This window comes from Pygocentrus nattereri, chromosome 28 (assembly GCF_015220715.1).
Source record: "Pygocentrus nattereri isolate fPygNat1 chromosome 28, fPygNat1.pri, whole genome shotgun sequence".
Classification (NCBI taxonomy): domain Eukaryota; kingdom Metazoa; phylum Chordata; class Actinopteri; order Characiformes; family Serrasalmidae; genus Pygocentrus; species Pygocentrus nattereri.
The window spans coordinates 15,541,375-15,568,549 of NC_051238.1; the positions used below are offsets into that span (position 1 = coordinate 15,541,375).

At 38.8% G+C, this 27,175-nt stretch overlaps 2 protein-coding genes across 2 annotated transcripts in view; one reads left to right on the top strand and one right to left on the bottom strand.

Moving 5' to 3' along the window:
* Window positions 1–13,522, top strand: part of LOC108425092 (putative helicase mov-10-B.2) — a 37,607-nt gene extending 24,085 nt beyond the window's left edge. Inside the window, exons 18-22 of the mRNA XM_017693493.2 lie at window positions 51–125; window positions 231–356; window positions 564–652; window positions 1,755–1,873; window positions 2,287–13,522. Coding sequence (XP_017548982.1) covers window positions 51–125; window positions 231–356; window positions 564–652; window positions 1,755–1,873; window positions 2,287–2,357 — 480 coding nt within the window. The 3' untranslated portion in view covers window positions 2,358–13,522. The remainder of the gene's footprint in view (window positions 1–50; window positions 126–230; window positions 357–563; window positions 653–1,754; window positions 1,874–2,286) is intronic.
* Window positions 13,523–18,896: 5,374 nt separating this feature from the next.
* The window catches only part of rhocb (ras homolog family member Cb), a 40,377-nt gene continuing 32,098 nt past the window's right edge, over window positions 18,897–27,175 (bottom strand). The window contains exons 3-5 of the mRNA XM_037535908.1: window positions 22,192–22,312; window positions 21,089–21,219; window positions 18,897–19,539 (exon numbers count right to left, since the gene is read on the bottom strand). Of these exons, the coding sequence (XP_037391805.1) occupies window positions 19,366–19,539; window positions 21,089–21,219; window positions 22,192–22,312 (426 nt within the window). The 3' untranslated portion in view covers window positions 18,897–19,365. The remainder of the gene's footprint in view (window positions 19,540–21,088; window positions 21,220–22,191; window positions 22,313–27,175) is intronic.

Genomic DNA, 27,175 nt, shown 5'->3' on the forward strand with positions numbered 1-27,175 from the left:
TTTAAATTGTTATCATTATGCATCTGTGTGTGTGGGGGTGTGTCTCACAGGTGGAAAAACTGAGGAAGGCCATCAGAACATGTGATAAGGAGCTTAAAGCCTACAGGAGTATTGAAGAGCTGAAGGTAAGAAAAGGAATTCGGTATCTGCAGAATGTGGCCTTTGGAAAACTTTTTATTACGCCATCCTCCCTACAGCCCTGCTAAACTGTGTATATCTGTGTGCTGAAGGTCGGCTCAGTGGAGGAGTTTCAGGGTCAGGAGCGGAGGGTCATCATTGTGTCCACTGTCCGCAGCACTAATGAATACATCAAAATTGACAAAGATTTCAATATTGGCTTCCTTAACAATGAGAAGGTACCACACACACACAAACACACACACACACCTGACCTGTTACAGAAACACACAGAGAAGTGCAAACTCTTCCACTTTCTCTGCTAAATTTGGGTAATAATGTAAATGATACAATTAAAGATTCTCATGGTAAATTTATTAAGTTAAAAATATACAAAGTTCAAACTGTACATTAATAAACAACCTATTCTCTTTCCATCCATGCAGAGATTCAATGTTGCTATGACACGAGCAAGGTCCCTGCTCATTGTGGTGGGAAACCCCATCATTCTCAGCAGTGATTCCACTTGGTCCAGGTATATGTATTGTCTTAATATTAACAGCATCGGTGATGTAGAGAGCTGTGCATGAATGGGGATAGCAGTAACGCAGAGCAGTTCTTTAGTACAGTACAGTTTGTGGGCAAGGGGACAAAATTAAAAATATTCCTGTAAGGACAACAGGAATAGGCACAGCTTTACCGCATGGTAATATGGGAATGGTAATACAATGTATATTAACACCAAGTTAATGTTAATGAAAGGGTTACTTAAAAGAACACTCCCAGCACCACCTGGCGGCATCTGAAGTCATAGCCATAGATGAGCCCATCTGTGATTTTATTTTTGATAACACCCAACATCCAGTATTCAGTTGCTTTTAGCCAATGGTTTTGCCAACTAAAGAGTGAAAAACACACATAGTTTCAGATATATCTGTGTGCAAAAGTTTGGCTGCCCCTGGTGAAAATAAATGTTTTGTTGATTGTTAAAATAAGTACATAGAACACACTTCTGCAACATTTATTGCACAGTTACAGTTTATTTACTGAAGTTAACATAATGGATGGCCTGTGTTATAGAGAAGTGTAACTTTACAGTAATTTGCATGTGTGTGTATGTGCATAAATCTGAGACTGCTATGCTTTGGGTTTCACGTCCTCTATCAATTCATAGTACAATTTTGCAATGGATCAATGATGGAAAGGCTCCATGAAAGTGCATTCATACGTGTACAGCTTTGACTTAATGTTATTGACTTGGGTTGCTAAGACCCTGTGGCTTCTTTCAGCACAGTTGTTTAATAATGTGTATCATACTATAACATTTATCCCATTTTTAGGATAGAAAATCTGGGATGGTGAGGGAGCCTGTGGTTTTGGGTGGGGACGGTGTTAAGTAACAAAGATATGGGGAGGGTATAATGTTAGGTAAGACAGGTAAGGGGAGGTATGGGACAAAATATCATCACCATGCAGTGCTTCACTGCGATACCATTTGAGTTTATCTCTGAATGATTATGGTAAGCTTTTGTAGAATTAGGGAGTTGGTATTTTCAGTGATTTCTGTTACATTTGATGTATTTAAGTTTTGCATTTTGCTGTATGAAATGTGTGTGTGTGTGTGTGTGTGTGTGTAGGTTTATTGAGTACTGTACTGTTGAGGGAGGCTACACTGGTTTGAACCGTGCTATTGTAGAAGGCACAGAGGAGGTGGTGGCACGATTGACAGCTCTCAGCATTCAAAAGGAGGCTGAAGGTGAGTGCTGCACTGGTGAGAGAAAACGGCTCATACTGCATTCATTTATCCATTATAGGATTTCCTTTTTTCCCGTATAGGCTTCTCTTTTATCTTCTGTAAGCTTCCCCTCTTTGTGGTATAGTTTTACCCTTTAGCCCTGTGGCATGCGCCCGCCCCCAGGCACTGCCTCCTAAAGGCCACTTTAACTTGCCTCACGTTTGTTCCAAGCAACTGCCAGCTGACTTGTGCCCCTGAACCTAGCAGTTGTCTAGGTTCTTACTTGTAACACAGTAGAATTCCTGTTTCTTTGTATACTTGAAAGGAGCTGTGAGAGCTGTTAGCTGTAGTTTCTTGAATGTTAGCTGGTGTTTCTTAATAATTTGATAAAAGTATATAATGTTGATTACATCTATCTCTCTTGCACCATCTAGTGGATACTGTGAATACTGAGGAGAGTGCTGTCCAGCAGTACGTAAACCCAGAGTGGAGGAATGACGAGTGACAACCCCCCACCCACCATTTAAAGATTCACACATGAAAGAATAGAATTGTATAAAGAGGGTTTATAGATTGGATATGGAAAATCAGCATTGACCATGTTTAAACGGGTCACTGGTAGTGCATCAGTGTAAAATCACAGGGGAAGTATTGGCCACTGTAACGTTTAATGAAAACTTTGTTAAATTTGAAAGTTGAAAATGATGGCATTTTAACTTAACTATATTTATCGAGAATATTTGTAACTGTAGTATACAAGTGGATGTAAAGTTCTAAATGATTTCTTCTTTTGCTAAGTTGTGACATTTAAATGTTTCAGATCATCCAAGTAATTTTAATATAAGATAAAGACAACATGAGTAAACACAAAATTCTGCTTTTAAAAGATAAAGATTTACTTAAAACAACTGTAACATCTGCAGTCAAACATTTATGATAACTTGCAAAGATTCTTTTACATCACTGTGAAGGAATTTTGGCCCACTATTCTTTGCAAATTGTTTCATTTGGCTGCAGTGTAGGGTCGTGAAGCCTGAACTACCCATTTAGGGTCTTGCCACAGCATCTTAATGGGATTCAGGACTTTGAGTGGGTCACACCTAAACCTGAATTTTGTTTCTTTTGAGCCATACAGATGTCGGGACTCAGAGCGCCCTGGCCCTCAGCCCCGAGTCCCAGATGATGTGAAAAAATGTTGCTCTTTAAATTTACTTTAAGTTATTATTCTAATTTTGTTCTGCTCTCTAATGCAAAAAGGGTAATTCAATCAAAAAGGATTAAAAAGCATTCATTGAACAGAAGTTCAATCTGTCCCATGCAAACGCTTATCTGCTCATTTTCGTAGAGTACATAGATTATATGTGTCATGATTACAAGTGACAAAATATAAAATTATAAAATTACTTGTGAAAGTAAGTCAAACTATCATCAAACTTGGCTATATCAAACTGATTAATACAGATTAAAAAACAATGTTATTGTAAGTACTCAAAGTCAAAATGTCAATAAGGATTAAATCAAATAAGACTTAATTTACAAGTTTTACTCAACTACTCGTTACTGATTACTACATCCTAAAAAAAGGTGCGAACTGATGAGTTACATCAAAAGTTTAAATCAAAATGGAAAGAAGTTAAATCAAAAGTTTAAATCAAAACTAAAATAATTTAAATCAAAACTTAAATCGAATCTAATCAAACATAAAGAAAATGTATAAAATGAGAGGAATTAAAACTTCAGACTTTACCATTTCCCTCCTCCAGGGAAAACACAACCTATATCCCAGGACCCACCTAATAGCAAAGAGAACATTGCCATAATATCTTAATAATATATAATAAGATCAAACTAGGAGTCTGATAAACATTGAAGTGGGCAAGAAATAGTCAGACGTGAAGGGCATAGCATAAATGGTCCACTCTGCTTATAAAGTCTAACGAGTACATTATGTAATCTTGTGACCTCATTATATACATAACAGGCATCCCAAATAGCCATATAGCCCAATAAGGACCCTTCTGGCCCCCGGACCTTTCCGGTCCTAACTCAAGCCCTCGGCAATTAACAGTGTCCAACCTCAACTCCTTGCAGTTGGGCAATGTGTGTTTAACCGGAAAAGCAAATCAGACTCACACATATGAGAATAATTTAAGTTATGCAATACAGTGAGTGTGGGCCCATAGACACAAAAGCAATGAAGTCCAAGTAGAAGGTACTGCAAGGCTGAAACTTAAAAAATGTAAAATGTAAAAGCTAAATATATCATGTAAAAGCTAAAAATGTTGTGTGAGACTAAATACAATTATAATAAGTGAAAAGCAAACAAGATAAATGTGTACAAGATAAATGTGTAAATAGCTAGCACATAATATACGAGAAGATAAACAAAGAATTACAAAGTTTGTAGACAATGTGACGTGTCCTCTTCTGCCCTATTGACTTTACGCCAAGTAGAAGGGCTATTTGCAGGCATGAATGAGAGGTCATTAATACATCAGTTCTGCCCGATCGATCAATGAAGTTAGATGTCAAAGGTGACAGTGTGATGATCTGGTAGATTTTCATACTGGGGTAGGTTTTCATTAAAGTCGTCATCACCGTGATGAGTAGTAGTTATCATCTGGTGAATGTGTCTTGCGTCTTTCCTCGTTAGGGCTGTTTCAATCAGCCTCTCTAGAAGTCCTCGTGCACACGGAATAATACAGCAACCACATGCCTCCAGAAGTCCTACAACTGTTGTCAAGGACAATAGTAGTGATTTAGCCAAACTGGACCATTTTCCGTCCCAGGATTCCATCATCTTGGTGAATGGATTATCAATGCCTGAGTTCTCTGCCAGTTCATTAGCTAAAGCAGTCAGGCCTTTCAGGGCCTTAGTAACTGAACCATCTGGGGCAGTGCTGTTTGGAATGAATATGCAACAGGTAGTACCAATCTTAACACAAACCCCTCCTTTTTTCCACCAAAAGCATGTCAAGTGCAAGTCTTTTTTGCCATGTCATTAAACTAGTGGCATCAAGGTGTTCAGAAAGTCCTCCTATAGCATCTCTGGTGAAGTTAATGAACCATTGTTGACTGTAGTAGATGTAATTGATCCAATCAACATGCTTATTGATAGTTGACCACCAGAAAAATACTGATTCAAACCCTGCTGCTATTTGGTCTCTTGCCTTAAACTTATCAGGGACCCCTCTTGGGACCCCTATGGCATCAAAATAGATGGTGTTGTCAAAGCTGCCAGGAACAGCTGCTGATCTCGTGCCTTGTCACATTCAGTAATTATAGTTATTGGCATTGTAAGTACAGTGATGGTGCATGTGCCTGTCCAGGTCTTAGGTAAAGTCGGTCTTAAGGTGGTAGGTAAGCAATACCACCAAATGTCAGCTCTAGCTACTAGCATAGTTGAGAAGTTAAGTGATGAAATGTGAGATGTGTATTGCGATTAGTTGACATTCGCATAGTCATCAAGGCAAAATTTTCTGTCCGCTTGCCTCACATAGTTTAGCTATTTTACTGAATGCGTGGCCCCTGTACCCACCAGAAAAGGTAGTGCTTGTTGACCATTGATTGACACCTGCAGTTTGGGTTCCCCCACTGATGTAGAAGCCTCCAATTGCAGATACTCCCCCTCTTGGTTCTCTGGGCCCCGTCAATAACAATCTTGATTTGATTGCTCTCCACTAGGGCAGCTATGACTCATGTGTCCTGCTTGTCCACATGTCCAGCATGTAATTGGGGGTCGTTGGTATTGTTGACCACTTTGCATGTTTGGCATTTGTTGGGTTGCCACTAGTGGTGGAATGCCCATTGGTGGCATTCCCATTGGTCTCATTGGGCTTCCTCTTCCTCTGTTTCTTCCTCTTCTTCTTCCTCTGTTTCCTGGTCCTCCATTTACGTAGACATTGATGGGCTGTACTCCTGCAGTTACTGGAACAGACTGGGTATTTGGCCAAACTTGAGTGTTATTGACTATCATTGGATGTGGTTGGACTGCTTAGTTTGGTTGTGTCATATTTGGCTTGGCTGCATTAGGTTTGATTGTATCGCTTGATTTGGTTGTGTTGTGTTTGCTTGAATCACTTGATTTGGTTGAGTCACCACTGCTGCCTGTGTGACAATGTTTTCTTGTGGAGCTAACATCTGGTTTTGTTGTTTAATTGCTGGGTCTCCTCCTTGATGTGGTGTTGTAACAGCAGCTTGATTGGCAGTTTCATGTTTTTTCTTGTCTTTTTTCTTCAACTCATTCAGTTGTGCTTGTTGTAGGCATGCTGCCAATTTCTCACTGGTTTCTTTCTCCTTTTCTTTCTTCTTCCTGTGTCTTTCCACATGATGAATTGCATGGTCTTTGAAGACATTCCATTCCATGTTGTGTAGGCCCACAACTTCATCAAGGGCATTTTGTACTTCTTGTGGCAAGCTTCTTTTCAACATCATTTGAAAAAGTATTTGATTGGTTTTAGTTTGATTCCAGGATGGTCCAGTTTCTTCCACCCATTTTCTTTGAAAGGTGCTGATGAATTCATTCATGCACATACTTGGTTTCAATTGTGTTTCCAGTTGGCTGGGATCCATCACTGATGGGTATTCTTTTCTGATTGCATCCCACACATTTTTTCTGTATGTGTCAAAGGACATGTCATCACTGTCAGCTGATCTGATGAAAGGTGACATATAGGCCACTCCATTCATTCAGATTTGGCAGTTGTTCAATCAAGCCTTTTAAGTCAGTGAATGACCAGGGCACATAAGTGCCTTTGAGTCCTTTATACAGTAGGGGAAACTCAGTTGTAGGGGCTTGTTTTAGTGATCACAAATTATATCTGTGTTGACATCAGTCTTAATAATAATGATAATAATAATTCTTTATTTTTATATAGCGCTTTATCAAGGACCCAAAGACGCTTACAATATAAAGTACATAGATAACACACTTAACACAGACAACAAGAGCTCAGTAATACATACAAAAAAGAGAAGGCAGTATATGGGAGGTCAAATGAAGGAACAAGAACATAGCAGACTAAGGGCAGGATATGAGTGTGGTGAGGCAGACCAGTTTACATAAGAAATGCTGTACAATGGCAGGGTCAGACATTGAAGGTATGAGGGAGGTTATAGGCAAGTGCAAAAAGATAAGATTTCAGGTTAGACTTGAATATGGAGAGTGAATTGGATTGTCTGACCAGTAGTGGAAGAGAGTTCCAGTTTCGAGGGGCAGATCTTGAGAAGGCTCACTCACCAAAGCCTTGGAGGTTAGATGGCGGGATGGTAAGTAGTCCAGCTGAAGACGAGCGAGAGGGTTTATAGGGAAGAAGAAGATCAGACAGGTAAGAAGGGTGAGATTGTTAAGAGCTTTATAGGTGAGCAGAAGAATTTTGAACTGTATGCGATATTTCACAGGAAGCCAGTGGAGACGTTGGAGAACAGGGGTAATGTGGTGATGTGCGCGAGTGTGGGTGAGGAGACAAGCGGCAGATTTCTGAACCATTTGAAGTTTGTGAATGGAGGAAGAGCTGATTCCCGCTAGAAGAGAGTTACAATAGTCGAGATGGCTGGAAATGAAAGCATGCATGAGGATTTCTGCAGCTGACTGAGAGAGGGATGATCTGATTTTGGCAATATTGCGCAGAAGGAAAAATGAAATTATCACAATGGAGTTAATATGAGCAGTGAACGAGAGTTGGATCTTCACCATTACTGAATTCCACATCAGAAGCATATTGTTCTTCTTCTTCATTTTGCAATTGTTGTTTCTTCCTTACATTAGTTCTTGTTTCCAATTTTCCTTCATGTCATCCATTCCAGCCTGCGTTTTCTTTTGATGGTTATTGATCTCCTCCCGTTCCCTCCATTTGTTTTTTCTGCTGTTCCACTTGTGCTCTTTGTGGTTCCACGTGTTCTTCTGTCCAGCGTTTCAGTTCTTTCAGCGTTTGTTGTTGCTCCCGTGCACACTTGACTAGTGAATCCATTAACTCCTGCATGGCTTGTTGTCTTCTTCTTGCATCCTCAAGTGGTTCAATAATTACTTCTCCGTGAATTCGTGGAGAGTTGGCTCACCACACAAGGGGTTCCTATTTAGCTCATTTATTTCCCATGATTTATTTTAATAATGCTATAATCCTTCTCAATGAATTAAGACTATTTTTGTAAGGTTCATAAGGACTTAATGAAAACTCCTCTAAACTCTCCTACAGGCGGGGCAGTGTGTGTGTGTGTGTGTGTGTGTGTGTGTGTGTGTGTGTGTGTGTGTGTGTGTGTGTGTGTGTGTGTGTGTGTGTGTGTGTGTGGTCTGCTTCTCTGTGTTCCTCTGTGGGCGGGGCTGTGTGTGTGAGAGTGTATGCATGTGTGTAAATGTAAGAGCAACTGCTCTGGGTTTCTCTGTGGGCGGGGTGGTGTTATAAGAGAACGTGCTGCTTCCCCCTCCTCTTTCCCTCTGTGTCTTTCCTCTCTGTCCTTACTCCTCTCTGCCAGGCTGCCAGCCACTCCATTCAATATGTTGAGACAAAATCTTTTTTTTTTTTTTTGATTAGTAACTTATACACAATTTCTTAGACAATTGAAAATATTAATTCTAAATAATCAAACTCTTTACTTAAGTTTTTCAGTGCTTTAAATTTTTAAATCTTTATCAACTATGCCTTTACCATGTTGACCAAGCTAATTTAAAGGTAGACCAGGGCAAAAATAATCTCTCTTGATCAGCTGATTCTGGGAATCTCTAATGACATGTTGGATTCGTCCAAGGACTGTCCTTCTGTCATCCGGTGTAAAGTGTAATATTACTGCTTCCAAATCTGGATTTGGCTGCAAAATGCCATATATTGGTTCTGTCTCTGTTATTTTAATCCATCTAACAGGGGTCCACCAGTTTGTTCCTTTTGCTCTCTGCCTTGTCAATATCTGATCTCTTTTTGAGAAAACAAATATTGAAGCCTTATCTCTATACACGACATCCATTTTTATCTAGTATTTTTACACTAGGCTGTTCTATGTGGAACGCCTCTACCAGAAACAGCAGATTCGTTCACAACTGCATTTATTTTTCCCACTGTGACAGCTGGTCTTATCAACAATTCACTGCACTGGCTCTGTCCCCACACATCAAGTCTGTCAATGATCACAGAACTTACCAAACTTCTGTCCCAGAGTACTTCTCTTCTTAAAATCGTTAAGCAAATTTCTAATTCTCGACATTTTCTGTCTTCTAGAGGGAGACCATATTGGCCCCACACCAAAACGTCACTAGCCAGCAGCGAAAGCAATATTAAGCTTAATAGGTCTTTATTCCACACTCTTTTTATTCTCTCTTTTAGACTATGGTCAGGAAAAACTGTCTCAACTTCATCCCAATTAACCCATTGTGTTAGCTCCCACAATTTCTCATTAATCAATGCAGCTGACTGCCAATATTCTTTCCCTTGGCAATCTTTGTACGTACGCTCAAGCCAAAAATGTATTCTTATGCCCTGAGTCTCTCTTAATAGGGAATTCTCCATAGGCAAAACCACAATTAATCTTCTAGTCCGATCACTCGGCTCACGATTGTCGCTCCTAGCTCTTGATCTAAATGTCTTCTCAGCCAAGGCTTGTTACTATGAATGAAATTAATTCCATTTTAAAACTCTATTAATCTCCACTTCCTTACTCCAAATTCTCGATCTTTTTTAACGTGAACACTCGTAATATTTGTTATAAGAACTGTCAAACTTTTGTAATCTATCCTAATTTTACACCATACTTCAATCAAGTCAAGCATCTGTCTATCTTCTCCTCCTCCTTCCAAATAACAGTATTTTCACAGCTTTAAAAGACAGCGCTGGCACATATTTTTGAGTTACTGGTAAGAAACGCGTTTCATCCGCTCTGATAGGTCTCCCAAAAAGATATATTTTCATCATTTATTGGTACCCTGTTACTTTCAATTCTTGTTGTGTAATTTTGTTATTACCGTAACAGAAATGACTCTGATTATAATTCTCTCAAATCACACAGACATTTAATTCAGTTCAAGTTAAAGTGTTAATTCTAATTTTGTTCTGCTCTCTAATGCAAAAAGGCTAATTAAATCAAAAAGGATTAAAAAGCATTCTTGCAAAAGTGAAAGAAACCAGACTTCAGTAGATGAGTTCTTTTTTGAAGGAAGGAAGGAAAAGGTCCTTTCTTCATTTATTAAGCTTCAAAGTGACAAGATGGCCACAATGCAAAGATACAATGCAGGACATCCTTCTTTATACTCTGTTTGGTACCTCCCTGGGGTGATTTCATTGCCCCTCCTTTTTAATATGACCTTGAATCTCTTTTAATTCCCATTAAATCCAGCTTTTCAGATTTTTCTGGTAACCCTTATTTCTCGTCAAACTTAAGATATATTTTTTTCAATAATTTTCTCTGCCTTGTTTTATCAAGTCCTCCTGTCCTCCCTGAGACTGAAACTTGAAACTTCCTTAGTAATTTGGCTCAAAGACCAGTTTTTGCCAGTTCTTATCAACTAGTCTTCCTATTTGCTAGCTTGTATTCATCTGTTTGCTGTGCAAGCAGTGTTTCTCAACCCTCCCGACCTTCCAGGTGCTTTTCTGCCACAAAAACCCTGTCATACAATGCCCTGCCTGTTGTCTGGGTCAGAAGTTCATTCTGTCCCATGCAAACGCTAGGCCTGTTTTCTGAATGAAGAAATCTGTCTGTCTCAATTATATGGCTGTAACTTTATTTGAATAATTTCTAAGTGAATGATTGCTACAAAACTTTTATTAAATTATGACTCAAGGACATATTCCTTCAAAAACCCAGACATAAGATAAAGACAACATGAGTAAACACAAAATTCAGCTTTTAAATGATCGTTCCATTTATTGAAGATGAAGATTTACTTAAAACAACTGTAACAACTGCAGTCAAACATTTATGATAACTTGCAAAGATTCTTTTACATCACTGTGAAGGAATTTTGGCCCACTATTCTTTGCAAGTTGTTTCATTTGGCTGCAGTGAAGGGTCATGAAGCCTGAACTACCCATTTAGGGTCTTGCCACAGCATCTTAATGGGATTCAAGTCAGGACTTTGAGTGGGTCACACCTAAACCTGAATTTTGTTTCTTTTGTGCCATACAGAGCTGGCCCTGCCTGTGTGCTTTCAGTCATTGTCCTTCTGCATACCCCAACTGTACTTGACCTTTAGGTCATGAACTGATGGGCAGACAGACATCTGAGCTATTTTCTCCTTGCCCAAAGCCCCGACATATGAGGTTTAAATACTAAAACTATTCTGTACAGTGGTTTTGTCCTAATTATTGTCTAGTCACGCTAAAAAAAAACAAAAAACAAGAGTATTCAACAAAAAATAAAAGAAAGTAGAATAAAAGACTGGTGGACAAGGTGGAAGGGAGGAAAAGGCCCTCTTCATTCATTGAGCTTCAAACGGCAAGATGGTTCCCAGACAACCACACATGCAAAGATCATCACAAAGCACCCTTTTTTATATCCTATTTTGGGGTGAGCTCATCACCCCACCCCTCCCTTACTATATGACTTTGAATCACTTTTGGTTCCCGTTATTTAATTTGACACTTTCCTTGGAAACTTTTATTTACAGCCATCCCTGGGATCTGTTCTTTTTAAACTTTCCCAGCCTGGCGGTACCAGGCCAAGGACATCATTTTGACACTTACTTTATTAATTTGTCTCAAGACCTGTTTTTTTTGCTTATCAGCTTACTTCGTTCTTCGAGGGTCAGCTTGCCTTCGTCTTTTACTATGTAAGCAACTTTGCTGGCCTCTCCAAGCTCCAGGTGCATTCCAGTGTCCAAACTCCCATACGCAAACAATCAAGGCCTGTTCCTGGGTAAGAGGATTCATCTATGTCATTTACACAAACAACTCAAGGCCTGTCCTTGGTGAGAGGATTTATCAACTTCATTTATGTGACTATAACGTATTATAGTCATTTTAAAGTAGTGTTTTTTTAGGAAACTTATTAAAACTCCACACATCCTCCTTTTGATAGAGAGCAGAATTCATGGTTCCATCAATTATGACAAGTCGTCCAGGTCCTGCAGTAGCAAAGCAGCCCCAGATCATCTCACTACCACCACATTTGACTGTTGGTATGAGGTTCTTGGGGAGGAATGCAGTGTTAGCTTTACACCAGATATAATGGGACCCATGTCTTCCAAAAAGTCCCACCATTGACTCATCTGTCCACAGAATTTAATCCCAAAAGTTTAGAGGTTTTTCTAGATGTTTTTTGGCAATTGTGAAATCGGCTTTTGTGTTCCTTTTGATCACCAGTATCTTTCTTAATGTGGAAACCTACAGACCTAAACTAAGGCAAGTGAGGCCTGCAGTTCTTTAGATGTGACATCCTGGATGAGTTGTTGAGCTCTGTAAAATGTTGGTAAGCCAGCCACTCCTGGGAATCTCTTTAGAGATTTTTTTGAGACCTTTTAGCCTGTTTCACACTGCCAGACAGGCTGTATTTAAGTGATGTTTAGATTCAGCAAGTCTGGCAGTCGTCATGTCTGGGTGTGGCTATTAAACCTGAACACAAAAATCAGCTGAATTTGGTTAACTGGTTGATTTAGTAGCTAGGGGCAATTACTTTATCACATTAGGCCCGGTCGGGCTAAACAGAATTTTTTCTTCAATAAATGAAATCATTATTTACTTGTTTACTTTGTATTTGTTTACTTTGTTTTATTTTTGTCTAATATTAAAAGTCGTTGGATGATTTGAAACAATCAAGTGTGACAAATATGCAAGAATAGAAGAAGTTGGGAAGGGGCAAATACTTTTTCACAGCAATGTAGTCCATAGCACTTGTAAAATAATGTATATAGATTATGGACCAAGAGTATCAATTACATTTTATGTCATTTTCATAGTTAATTCACATATTTGGATTTTCTACTAATTTATGACCAAATGATTAGATTTAACATGAAAAATTAAGCAATAAAACACATTTTTTGGCCATATGTTTTTTGCTAATTTGAAATATTTGTATTCAGGCAAGCCCAAAGAACATAAGGACCAAAGGAACCTGAACATGTCAGGTATGGACAGTAATGAGTTACTGTAATAATGGAGTGGAACATTGGTGACAAAGTAAAAGCTTATGGTAGTTTTATGCTGGAAAATGCTGGAAACCTTTTCGACTAGGGTTAGAATCGCACAGACAAAGTGATATTTCTAAATGTGCTTCACTTTGCAAGAATAATACTTAATTGCAGACTCAGTTTATCAGAAATCCTCTCATCTGCTGTTCTCTGTGCTTTTGTCTTGCTGCTCTGTACCTCCTGTGCCTTAATTAAAATATGATGGAAAAGCTGACGGAAGATAACCGCTTTTTCATTCAGAAAGGACTGATTTTACAGACAAAGAATAAGCCTTAACCTAGACTGAAGAAGGTTTTAATGTGGATTTTCTTTTGCTGAATTAATGTCTAGAAAACCTGCTTCAATAGGAATGAATGTCAACTGAGTGTCCACATTCAGGATTTCTAGACATGGATTTTATTTTCCATATGAACATCTACTATTTTTATGCATGCACTTTATAGACCTTTTGTATATAACTGCACACACTGGAATATGTAAATAGTTACCAAAGCACTATTTTTCATGTATTTTGCTAATAATACTAATACAGCTTAAAATAAAGCACTTTCAATAATCAGTTCAAGGTGTAAGATTTGCTTATTGTTTATTCTGGGTATCATCATGCTGATAACAACTGAAACCATTCTGTTCACTGCTGTGACTATAAGTGACTTAAGATTATGATTTAAATGCATTAGCTTAGTCTATTTTTTTTATATTAGCACTATAGCCAAATCTTCCTGCAGATGTGCTTACTTGTCATAGATATTTTAAAATAAAATGCCCAAACTGATCTGTCAAACACTGCAATGTTCAATTCCATAATTATATCCATGCATCTGACATCTTGTATTGATATTGTCATATCCCTGCACAAGGACCTTTACACTGCAGCCAAAGGGGATGCAAGATTCAACTAACCAGTGAGACTGCAGGAAGCACCGAAGTAGCTAATCAGAGCACAGTATTCAATAAGACTGCAAGATCCAAGAAACCAATCAGGATGCAGGGATTTTACTAGTCAATCAGATCCCGGACACACAGCCAATCAGATCACATGATCTAAGTAGTCAATCAGGCTGCAGGATTCAACCAGCCAGTCAAACCAAAGAACTGAGCTCGCCAATCAGGATACAGAACTCAGTCAGCCAAACAAATCGCAGTATTTAATTAGCTAGCCAACTGCACAGCTAGGTCCCAGGAGGTCTTGAGCCCCTGCCCCTTAACCCTCAGACTGTACAAGATCTTGGTTGTTTGTACTTGGTTGGTGTGTATAATCACTGGATTTCATGTTGCCTCTGACATTCTACAAGGTGTTCCAGTGAGGCTCAGCAGCAGAGCTGCTAGGGTAGTCATGTCATGTGATATGAATCATTCTGGGACGTGTAGTACAGACCAAAGGTTAAAGTTTTGGTCCACTTTTGGAAAAGCTCTTAAACAGTACATTTGGTTTTATCTGACACATTATTATACTGTCTCTGATACAAGTGATAGCAATATGCCAGTTTAACGTAAGTTCATGTTGCCCTTTTTTCCTTTTAAGTCCTCAAACTGTGTGCATTGCCTGCAAATAGTCAATTACAATGCAACGCTCAACCAGCCAATTAGAGTGGGCTGGTTGAAGCAATCAGAGTAACGTTTGAGTCTTACTTGCTTATCCCTCTTGAGACATTCAGCATGTGAAAAGATGATGGTGAGATCCAATGAAGGCTGAAGGAAGCTGTATGTACAGCTCAGGGTTGTGAGAAAAGATCTGTGCAGAAGTGAACAAAGTGAGGTTGTATGGAGGAGAAATAATGTTCTCGTTTAATAAAGTACACAGTTGTGTCTGGGAGGTGTAGCTCCTGTGTTGGTGAGTGGATAGTAGCCCAAAATGGATGATCAGATCATGTTAAATATCTAACTGTAACATTATAATCATGTGTGTGTGTTCTGTATCTTTATTTTAGCCTAGTTACACTCCATGGTCAGCCAGGCCTGATAATAGAAGTATACAAGTATAAAAACACCTAAAACTCTGTAAAGATGATCATCATGCGTTCTTAAGCTTAGTCTGGGGTTTACCAATAAGCATTAGATGATTAAAACAAAAAAATTTATTATAGAAAACTACTCAAATTACCAGCTTTTATCAGAACTGGAGGATTAAACATGGATGAAATATACTTTGACATTTTAGAGGGAATAAAAGAAAAGTCCCACAAGTGCTGTAAAGTAGAAGTCGCAGTACTGCACATGGACCAAAGGATTTTACCTCTACTTTATAAAAGAGATCTGTTGCCCTCTAGAGGTGAAAATGTATGTCTTTTTTGTCAACCACATCTTCTAAGGAGACAGCTCAGCTGAGTTGGCCACAACAACGCAGATGTGAATATGAGGGGCAGTAGAGGGCATCATCTGTCACTGGTCTCATGGGTCGTCTGATGGGGTTTTCTACCTCCTCCTATTTCGGTTTCATTATGTGCTACAGGGATGACCTCATGTCTGCTAACAAAGAACAGAGGAACCGGAGAAGCTTTGCATCCTGTGAACATCCCCTCATCTGCCACTGGTTAGTGACATCCGTCTGTGTACACACAAACAGATGTATGCAGTGTGTTTAAGTATCGCTCACCCTCCATGGTTCTGTTTGCTTGGATATTTGTCATGACTGTTGTCCACACAGAGAAGAAACCTTTTGATAAGCTAGACACCACTCAGGTGTTTATGTGTAAACATTTTGGTCAATTTACCATGTGTCTTGGATTTTTTATTTATTTATTCATTTTTTACCCTGTGGACGACTTGGTAGGCACTATTTATTCCGAAACAAATGGGGGTATGCAATTCATCTTCTCATTTAAGACATTATCTTACCAAGTCATTCACAGATGTATTAGACCCCTTCCCCTGCATCAGGACAAGCTGAAATCAGCTGTATTTACGTACAGTAAACATTACCTGTTTAAAAGTCAGTATTATATATACTTTAAAAGAAATATATAAAGTTGTAGTTCTGTATAGTAGTAAATAGTGTTTAGAATTTATACAGGGTTATATAACTTGTAGTCAGGGAGATTTCATTGTAAATGTGACTGTATTTGTAAATTTCATTGTACGGTGCAACTATTTCTCTATGCATATGATTCACTCTTGAATCTTAATTTGAAGGTGTAAACAAAGTCATTCAGGTTGGTTTTGAGGCGAAATGTGCCGGTCTAGAAAAATGTGTCAAATTTGTTTACAGTGTTTAATGGTTACACGACCGAATGGAATGTTCTTATGGTTTCAAATACACTGCCTAATACAACATTAACCATTATTATTCCAGATTTACCATTATTTTACCCTCATCAACATCTCAAGGCAGTGAGTTTCTCTGCAACAAACCACTTCACATCAATCCACTCTGAATCACTTAGTTTACAATCTCAACAACAATTATGCAAAACTTAATGGAAATAACAAAAATAATGGAATTCCCCTTTGAATGTAAAGCCAAGGGTGGAGTATTACTGAAAAGCAAAAATTGTACTTTCACAATACATTTCCATTTACACCTTCAAAGTGGAGTTCCCACACATTTTAATGTATTTATTAACCTATAAATATTATTTTTTGTTATTATTATTTTATTATCATTTAAGAGGTTAATACAAGGGAGACATGCTAGTTTGGGGTATGCAGAGTATTAAAAACTAATTAAAACTGTATACAACTTTATAACTTTTTACTGTGCCTCATGGAATAGTTTTCACTACATATTCCCACACTAAATTAAGATTTCAACAAATGTACATTCTATCAGATACATATCGCTTGGCTCAGTCATCATTACCGTCTACCACTCACAACTGGATCTACAACTCTAGCTCTGCTTCTAGTTAGTATTATGATCGTTTTTGTTTCCCCCTTGTGGTTAGTGGAGAGCACCACAAGTGAGTGCAGGACTGAGCTGAGCATATGCACTGTGGTTGTTAAAGAGGAATTATTAAGTCATTTATATGTAAATAAAATCTGCATTATTAAATCATCCATCCATCCATCCATTTTCTAAGCCGCTTCTCCGTCAGGGTCGCGGGGGGATGCTGGAGCCTATCCCAGCAGTCTTCGGGCGAAAGGCAGGATACACCCTGGACAGGTCGCCAGTCCATCGCAGGGCAGACAGACAGACAGACACAGACAGTCACTCACACACTCACACCTAGGGGCAATTTAGCATGTCCAATTGGCCTGACTGCATGTCTTTTGGACTGTGGGAGGAAACCGGAGAACCCGGAGGAAACCCACGCAGACACGGGGAGAACATGCAAACTCCACACAGAGAGGACCCTGGCCGCCCGGCCGGGGAATCGAACCCAGGCCCTCCTCGCTGTGAGGCGACAGCGCTACCCACCACGCCACCGTGCCGCCCCATTATTAAATCATTTAGATGTAAATAAAATGAGAGCGGTTTGATGTGAAACAGTCTTCAGGGACGGTTTTGCCTTGCAACAAAAACTCTTTAGATGTCTGGTTGTCATCACCACTGTGGACAATCCTGACTTGACAAGTTTCCCTAGAATGGAGAGTTTCACATCGAAACCACATTACTGTTTACATGTCATTTAGTTATGCAAAGATTTTCAAAAATTAGAGGAATTCTTTAAGACAGAATTCATTAACCTTTAACTACTAATAGTTACCAAGTAGCAGAGGCTGCTACATGAGCCACTGGGGTTCAGAATCAAAAGGTAACTTTGGAGGAGGATTTCACTGATTTTACGGCAACTGTTAAGATGTAAACAAACTAGCTCAGATTGGTCTGATGTGAAATTTGACATACAAGAGAAACTAAGAATTGTTCATAGTGGTGCTGATAGGAACCAGAAGTCAGAAGTGTTTAATGCCTCTAAAAGCTCCCTCACAGCAAGTTAGCAGTACAGTGGTTATAAATATGGTGTCCGATGCTTGAAACATTGTTTTGTGTTATTGTTTTGAGAGGAAAACTTTTTTGCCAGATTTTCATCTACTTTCATCTATAAAATATACTATTTTTTCTCTATATTTTGTGTATATTTAATATATTTCCATTTGTTTTTTATGTTCTACTTTTACTTATTTATGTTCTGTAGGGTGATTATCTGAGCCTCACCACAAGCATTTCAATGCATAAATGTCCGGACGTGCAAATGACAAAGTTGAAACATCATTTTCATCATGACATATAAAAAGGTCTGATCATTCTGGATAGTAAATAAATGGGTAAAATGTGTGCTGTAGACATTACAACCTATGGCTCCCATCATGTCTTAGAAATCTTAGGTTTCTTTACAATTAACCATTTCACATCATACCACTCTCCACTATGTTTAACAACTGAAATACAGAGAAACTTTAAGAAATCAGTGGAAGTTCCTTTTAGCTGCTTAAACCCCCAATTCAGCTCGCTAGACAAGGATTCAGCTACTTTACCACACTGCAAGATCAGAACATATTACAGAGAGCTCAGCCAGGAGAAAGTAGAAGAAGAGTCAGAAGAAGAGCTGGTACAGTCATACTGCCATTGGAGCAAACTGTACATATTGCGCTGTACCCAACTCTTCAAGCAGTAACGTTAAGGGAAATTAATGCAGGCAAATCTAGCACGTCTGCAAGATTCACGACTGGTTGCCGCTCCTGGCCTGGAGGCCCATTAGAACAGGAATAACTGCAAGTGAGATATTTTTATCAAGGTATGGAGAGTGTCAGACTCATCTTGCGTGTACACACAGCAAGGAGTAGACAGTGACAGGCTGAATGAGCTAATTATGTTAGCACTCTGTGCTAACTCCATTTCACCCAACTGAGCCCCATATTGCTGTTCATCCGAGTTACCTCTGGCTGCTGACTGGAGAGCAGTTCCCATGTCCCTGACAAAAAACACTGGTTAAAACTTAGTGGCCCACAGTTACTTCTAATACTACACAGACTTAGACACAATGATGCCAAGAGTTTTGAATGAATAATAAATGTATTCTTGATCATTTTCCAAACGTAGCAGGTATTTGCCAGTCAGGCTTCAGCCCAAATAAGTAAACAATTCATAAAGAAGCAATGTTTGAATATAACATGGAATGAGGAAAGAGCGAGAAAGAGACAGAAAAAAATGAGAGAGAAAGAGGAGACTAAGATTTATGTACAAATACATACAAAATCAAATCAATCTTTCTCCCACACAGAGGAAGATATGCTGGTAGAAGAAAGGAAAAGTCAGAGATGGCAGAACAGGTCTGTGTGCATACAGAAACTTTAAGAGCACAGGTGGGTTGGTTTCTCTATAAACAGGTTTGTCAGTCTCTCTCGCGCACATCTTGCTTGCGTGAAATGCGTAATACAGTACGGCGATGATGTTGGTTTGGTAAAGGTTTTTTTCCTGGTGCACTCGTTTAACCGTTGGCAGAAGTGTAGTAGTAGTGTGGGCTCATAAGAGCAAGCAGCCGCTCCTCTTCTTGCGCTTGCGAACCTGAAGCGCCGCCCTGGTGGCCATTTCAAACACCTCCCGCACCCCTTCTTTAGTTTTAGCAGAGCACTCCAGATAGCCAAAAGCGCTGATCCTGTTAGCCATGTCTCTGCCTTCCTCTGGCTTCACCGGCTCCTGGAAAACATGCACAAAGCACACATTTATGTACACATGCATCCTTACGCTTGTGTGGTTTTACACTGACTCTACCCAAGGCCCACTTTATGGTGAAAACCTTTTTCTGGTATTTATTTATTTTTTGTCCACCAGCAAAGTACTATTTCTCTGGAACGACTTAATACACAGTTATACAAGGACCAGAAAAATAGGCCTGAGAAAAATCTCTTCTTTTCAAATCAAAATGAGGGAAACCATCACTGACGAATTTAGCAAGCCAACCATAAGCAGTATTCTTTCACTTGAGGCATCATCCATCCTCTAGCCACTTTAGAGAAAGAAATGCTTTTGCTTCTTCAGCTTTTATGTTCTTTTCCCCCCAGAAAAGTACTTCTTATACAAAATAACTTTATGACCTCATTAAGGACATTATATGCTTTTCTAATAAGAACAATAAGATGTCTGATCCCTATACTCCACCAGAGTTGCATTTGGGTCAAAGATTCTCATCTTTTTAGCCAAAGCGAAAAAGCACAGAAAGACTACTGCAGCTGGCTAAAGCTGTACACTGGACGTGAAGCGCTGTATCATGCTGGCTGGGATTTCTGGTGCTGGGTAAGAGACAGTACAAAGCGCTGCTATAGAACAAAGGAAGAGTCACAGAAAAGCACCAATAAGCAAGAAGCTTGGGTTAGTTTTACACTCTACATGCATGGATTTAATGGAATGAAACATTCAACATAAATTATTGAATTTGTCAGGTTTTCTATCAGCTATCTAACTCTTTACAAACTTCTCTTTATAAACGTGCTGTTTTCGAACTAAAGGTATGCGGTAATGCAAACATTTTTAGCTGAATTTAAAACAGATAATAGTATTTGTCTATATTAAAATTATTAGCTTGACTGTTCTATATGCAAATTTCAGGGCACACATCAATAAGATGAGTGGTAGCGTCTTACTATTAGAACTGGTGTAAGGTAGTCTATAGCTTTAAAATTCCAATTTTTTTGGAAGAGGGGGGGGGCCTTATAAATTTGAATGTCAATTTTGAATATGGCAATTCTGCCATTTTAGAGCACGATTTCTATTCATTTGCAGACGTTAACATATTGTGGGAAAAAATTTTATTTCCAATGTGCCATAATGTTTCAATAGGCCAGGTCCTTTTTACAATATGTTATATTCAGCAAATAAACAGTAATTGTGCATTAAACCGTGCATGATTGTGTTCTCTGTAGCGGATGTGTGATGTACTTATTTTCACTGAGAAAATCAACAAAACATCATTTGACCAAGGGTCAAATATTTAAAACAAACACTCTTTCAAAACATGATGCAACTCCTAAGGAGAGAAGTTAAGCTTTCCTTTAACAGGAAACAGCTGCATTTCCACTTCCTGAAGTGGGTGTTGGAGACAGGAAGTGCCTCAGGGTCTGCTTTTCAGTAGAATAGTCAACAAAAGAGCATCTGCTATTATTTAGAATAAACTACCAGCTATTGCCATGACAACACACAAAAAGACAAACACACAGAGTTTGACTCATCCACTCTGTCAGCTGTGTACCTGCTTCATCTTTGCCAGCTCTCTGCGAGTGTGTTCGTCATTGCGCAGGTCTTTCTTATTCCCCACTAGGATGATTGGAACATTGGGACAGAAATGCTTCACCTCTGGTGTCCACTTCTCTGGAATGTTCTCTGTGTGACAGCATATTACAAAAGCATTGTCAGAGCTAGAGTTCACAGACCTCAGCAGCATATCATCACTATCTTATCATTGTTTTCTTTTCATTTTTTTTAAATACCAGTTGAAAACACCAGTCATTTATGTTATGTAATATTTCAAGTTGAACTTACTAACAGATATGGTCCAAAACTAGGTTTTTTTTTTTCAAGCCAGGGGAGTCCAATCTTGTCTTTAAAGGGATGCTATGGCTGCAGGTTTTCAGTCCAACATAGCAGAAGCATGCATGATCAGTTGTTGACGAATAAAACTGACTGATTAAACGAATCAGTTATGCCCCTGCTTTCTTGGACTGAAAACTTGTAGCCATTCTGGCCCTTTGCAGACAAGATTGGACACCCCCATGTTAAGCCATATTATTTTTGGAGATGAGGTTTAGATTGCCATCAAGTCATTCAAGTTATTTCAGCATCAAAAACGCAGAAAACATTTGTTTACCAGAGAATAACATTAAAAATATAAATAAGTCTCAACAACAATGTTTACGGTATTTTGTGTTGCCACTGTTACAGCTTCCATTCTTTTCAGGATACTTCTGTCAGAATATTTTCCCAAGCCTCTAAAGTTCAGTCTTAGAAGCTGTTTCTCATGATCATAGCAATCCCAAACACAATCAGTGATACTGAGGTTTTGACTCTGGGGTGGTCAGTCCATTGTTATGAGAACACCAGCAGTTTCTTTGTTCTTTCTTTTTCTTGTTTTTCTATTTCTTTTTCTCACTGCTTTTGGTTTTCCATTGACTTTCCCCTTGCATCAGGTTGCCAGTGGATGATCTTACATCTAATCTCAGAACTATCTTCTGAAAAATGAATAACTTTGACTGGAAAAAATATAAATGATCCCTTGGGTCAAATGGACTACATGAACAGCAATGATACAAACAAAGGCATTATAACACTGTATATTTCATGGTAATTGTGAAGTACCTAAACTGTCTGGGCTGTCTATGGAAAAACACATGAGAATGACGTCTGTGTCGGGATAGGATAATGGCCTCAACCTGTCATAGTCCTCTTGTCCTGCCGTATCCCATAATGCCAACTCAACCTGAGAGAGAGAGAGAGAGAGAGAGAGAGAGAGAGAGAGAGAGAGAGAGAGAGAGAGAGAGAGAGAGAGAGAGAATTTTTAATAATGTATAAATTCATCCACACACACCTTATACTCTTTACTGCCACATATAACACTCATTTTTTTTGCTCCAAGTACGACAGGACTTTGTCAGCTGAAGGTCCTTTCCTTGGCTGTGCTGCGTGGCCTCAATTCCAGTAGGCACAAATATGGATCTCTCTCTCTTGCCACACCCCCCCCAAGAGTTTATTTATGGCATTGTGAATGTAAAGATAACTGCACACAACACCTCTGCACACAATCTTCTTCCTCTCCCTCTCATACATACACACTGCATGCAGAGCCTATACAAGTGAGATAAAGCTAAAAGGAGTTAATGTCAAGCATGTCTGTGTTGTGATCCAGAAATGCAATGTCTTGCTGAGATCAGAAACCCGACCACACATGTTTATTTTACAGCTACAAACAAATGATTAATAGCTACTAAACACTACATACATATCAATACTGTCCTAACCAGAGATGACAACTTATGAGCAAATAAAAAGGTGACACGTTCAGAAGCCAATCAATCATAGCATGGTCTGGCAGGGTTCCTAGGAGAAGGTTTTAGCAATTTTAACATGAAATTTAGGTCTACAATACAGTGGGTAACTGCTGTGTAACTATGCCAAGTCAAGATGAAATGTTGTACTCTCTGTATTTTGACTTGCTTCTTAAAAATCATTTGCTTACCATACCAAAAAGTCATGGTACTTAAAATGTGACATTTTCTTTTGAGAGCCCACATCCATCAGAAATCAAGGCTGGCAATGTGATGTAAAAGAAGAAGAAATTAATCGGACCAGGTGACCTTCCCTTGCTCCAAGGTCCAGGTGTGAAGCTGGCATGCACTGTGTAGGTGCTTTCAACATTGGACAATCAGTCTTCTGCTACACAGCCTCTTACACAGCAAGGTGTGACGCAGAGTGTGCTGTAACACACTTCTCCCACAGAACCATAAAGAAATTTCTGTGACTTGTGCCACAGTAGCCCTTCTGGTTTGGACCAGTCAAGATAGCCTTCATTGCCCTCAGACACTGATGAGCTTTGAGTTCAACTCAAGGCCATCTTAGATTAGGGGGTGGCCAGCAGCTTAGTGGCAAGAGATGAGAGCCATCTACCTGAATGCTGCGTGCTCAAATCCCACGACTGAGTAGGTATACCTGGTCATGCCCTTGGGCAGGGCACTTAACCCCATCACTGCCCCAGGCCGTAACGCTCTGCTGGAGACTGTGTGCTGCTCCCAGATTGGGGCATAGTTACGCAGCAAAAATGAAAAATCTCCCTCGCAGGACCAATAAAGTATATAACAGATTGAAATAAATTACCTCACTATCCACTGAATACCCCAGAACACTCTTCCACTCATCCTTCTTCTCTTCTGACTAAAAGTAATCATTCATATTTGCAGCAATCATTTCAGTTTCAGTCATTAAGGAAGGCCCATGCTGACAACCCACACAGTAAATATGGTAACAATGACATTTCCAGGTTTTTAGTAAGCTCTAGACTCTGTAGGTCGTCATCTGATAAAACACTTTATATTCTTTCCGGTAAAATGGCTTAGTGGTGTAAGAGGAATGCTAAAGGTTACTCTGAGTGCAAGTCAATTTAGTCACAAAGGTCACCTAATGTGCTGCGCATATCCCTCTGGCAGACCACGCTGGATTTCCCAGTGGCTGAGTCTCCAGCAAGGAACCAGAGATGGTGCATTCACATGGGAGATGATGAGACTGAACTGTATATTTTTGGAGGATCTTATGCAACGTGGCAGGAAAGAAATTCACTAGTTTAAAATGTAATAGGAAAAATGTTATACACCATCAGACGTTTGAAATAACATTTAAAAAAGGCATTAGGGCTCAAACTAGGAGTTTAATCTGTTTTGATCTCATTTGAAATGTCATAAGTATTCTGTAATGCAGCGTTTTGTTTACATTCATCACTGTTCTCTTACTAAAATAATGAGTATGCATTATACCATTACACAATCTTTGGGCATCCCTGTGCTGACTACTAGCTTAGCCCACTGATCTATAGGGTAATAAATACAACCAAGCTAGCAACAGTGTAAATATTACAGCAGCTGTCAAACGAAATAAAGGAAACTTCAATCTTCTCTTCATTTAGCATAAAGTGGATTCCAGAGATAAGTTTAACCCCTGTAGCCAGACAAAATTAGTTAAAATGAGACAAGATGTCTAGATAACCAGGTAGCTAGCTTGCAAACTTTATCTTTTAGCTTGTTGTCTTCCTCATGCAAATTAATGTGTCAATTATAGAATTAAGTCTCTCCATTGTCTTGATAATTTGAAGACAGCTGCTACAGTTATGCTATTGCAATAAGATATTCTGCTTCCTAGCACCCCCCCCCACCAAACAGCCCCCCAACAGCTCAATTTCTCAAAAAGATTTTTTAACTGGCCCCAAAAATCCAAGTCAAATCTGTAGCTTGTCAAAAGCTCCTCACAACTCCAAGCTACATCATCAGAAGAGGTTTTTCCACAGTCTTTAAACTGGGTAATCTCATTTGGGAGACTACTGCAGCAGTGCTGTAGTAGAAGAGACATGTTTTGATATAGATGTAAGTAAATTTGACATGGAATGTATAATTAAATAGAATTCTGTTTAAATCTTGCCATTTCTGTTTGCATAAAATGCAAAACCGAAAGAACAAAAAAGTAACACTTTGGAAATAATGCTGAATGGCACTCATTTCATCCCCTTGTTGTGATGTCAGACTACATAAGCACTCAAACTTTTCAGCTGTTTAAACTAGCTTCAGCACAAATGTCCAATTTGTGTTTAGTCAAACGTTTCGAAAAGAAAAACAGTCAATAATTTAGGGACAACACTTTCTTTTTATACTAGGGAAGACACTTCAATAAACATGAAAATTACTGATGCAAAATAAGGATTCGTAAGCATGTTAATATTGTTGTAGGAATTCTTTTTCCCTTATTGGAACAGTAACAGTGCAAACAAAACATTAACTGAACAGTTCAAAAGAACTGGGGACTGTATGTGTTAGAAACATCAGACAGAAAGGAACATACTGAACCCTTTCTGACTGAAGTCAGCTGATCTTTTCTCTAGGGGCTAACAGATTCCATACCATCTCTTCATCTTTCATCCTTACTAATACAGGTCAGACCTCAAATGTCCAGCGATAGCTTGTAATTCACTGACTTCAGTCTCTGGCATGCTAACAGGGATTTCCAGTCATGTAATTCATGTATGGTCATTCTGATTGCAGGACATGAGGTAACGAAACCTTCAAAAGTACCAATTCTCTGAAAATGCAAATAGAAAAGTTATCAAACAGTGTTGCAGTACAAATTCACACTCACTGCCCTAGTGTGAGTTTCAGCTAGACAGCCAGCCCACTGACCATCTGACGCAGTTCTCTATTATTTTAACTTATCTAAGGTTTCACAAATAACCCTTCCTTTGGCCAGTTGAGGTGTTAATCACAGATACTGTTCCATGACATTAACAAAAGACCCGTGGGCTTGATTTATACCTGATCTGTTGAATCAGTGTTGGAGAAGGTGAGCGCAATGTCAGCTGCTAAAATTGAGGTCTTTATCAAAACAAGAACACAACTGTCATATATGCATATGCAATACATTATATGGTATTCCTCCCAATAATTTGCTGAATTATATTAATATTATAATATTAAAATTAATAATATTACTATACATTTGCAGTATCAGCACTTTTTTATTTTACATATATTTCCAGTACTTTTGTTATTAGCCAAATTTGCTCTTTATTGAAAGAAAAACAAACAAACAAACAAAAAAACCTTGCCTATTTAGATAACACATCAAATAAAATGCTACATCCTAGATCTATCTGAATGAATGAAATATTCTCATTGAATACTTTGTTCTGTACAAAGTTGAATGTGCTGACAACAAAATGAAAAGATGCTACCTGATCTAGTGCAGTCAGTATTTGCATTTGTTTAAAACTCATCTTAAAAAGGGAGAACTAACACATTTCCAGTCTGTGTCAAATTAACTGCACACTATGCAACACTTCTTGAAAGTCTGCAACAGAACTTTGAAGACAGATTCCATGATCTACAGCTGAAAAGGCTACAAATTACATTCCTAATTCCTAAAATACATTTGCTGCTGATTCAGACTGTTTGAAAGCCCCATTGATGACAGATGAAGCTACATCTCAAATGGAGATGATTGAACTTTTTGAAGATGACAGACTCAGGTCTGTTCTGAGTGCGGGAACCCTGGAATTTTGGAAAATTGTGCCTGTGGAGAAGTATCCCAATGTAAAACAAGCTGCACTGAAGTTCCTGTCAATGTTCAGCTCAACCTATGTTTGTGAATCAGTATTTTCCACCCTGAAACATGTGAAATCAAAGCATCGCTCTGTTCTTACTGATACACATGTGAAAGAAATGCATTGAGTAGCAACAACTGAATACAAGCCAGATTTGAAATGGATTGTGGAAAACAAAGAATGCCAGAAGTCCCACTAAACTCATCTACATGACAGGTAGGAAAATTAGTTTAAAAACTATAAATGTTTGTGTAAATATAGCCTGTTGCTCCTAGTAGTAATGAGCATTCTGTTCTGGCACTTGGTGTCCGAAAGGTTGGCCACCCCTGTGCTACATCAAAAGTGAGAGACAACTGACTATTTAGCACAATCAGTCATGCATAATTAAAGCTTAAACAATTTGGTACAGGTGTAGCAACAGAATTTAAATATAGTGTCAGTGCACTTATCTGCTTATTAACTTATTTACTGTTATTTATATCATAAAAC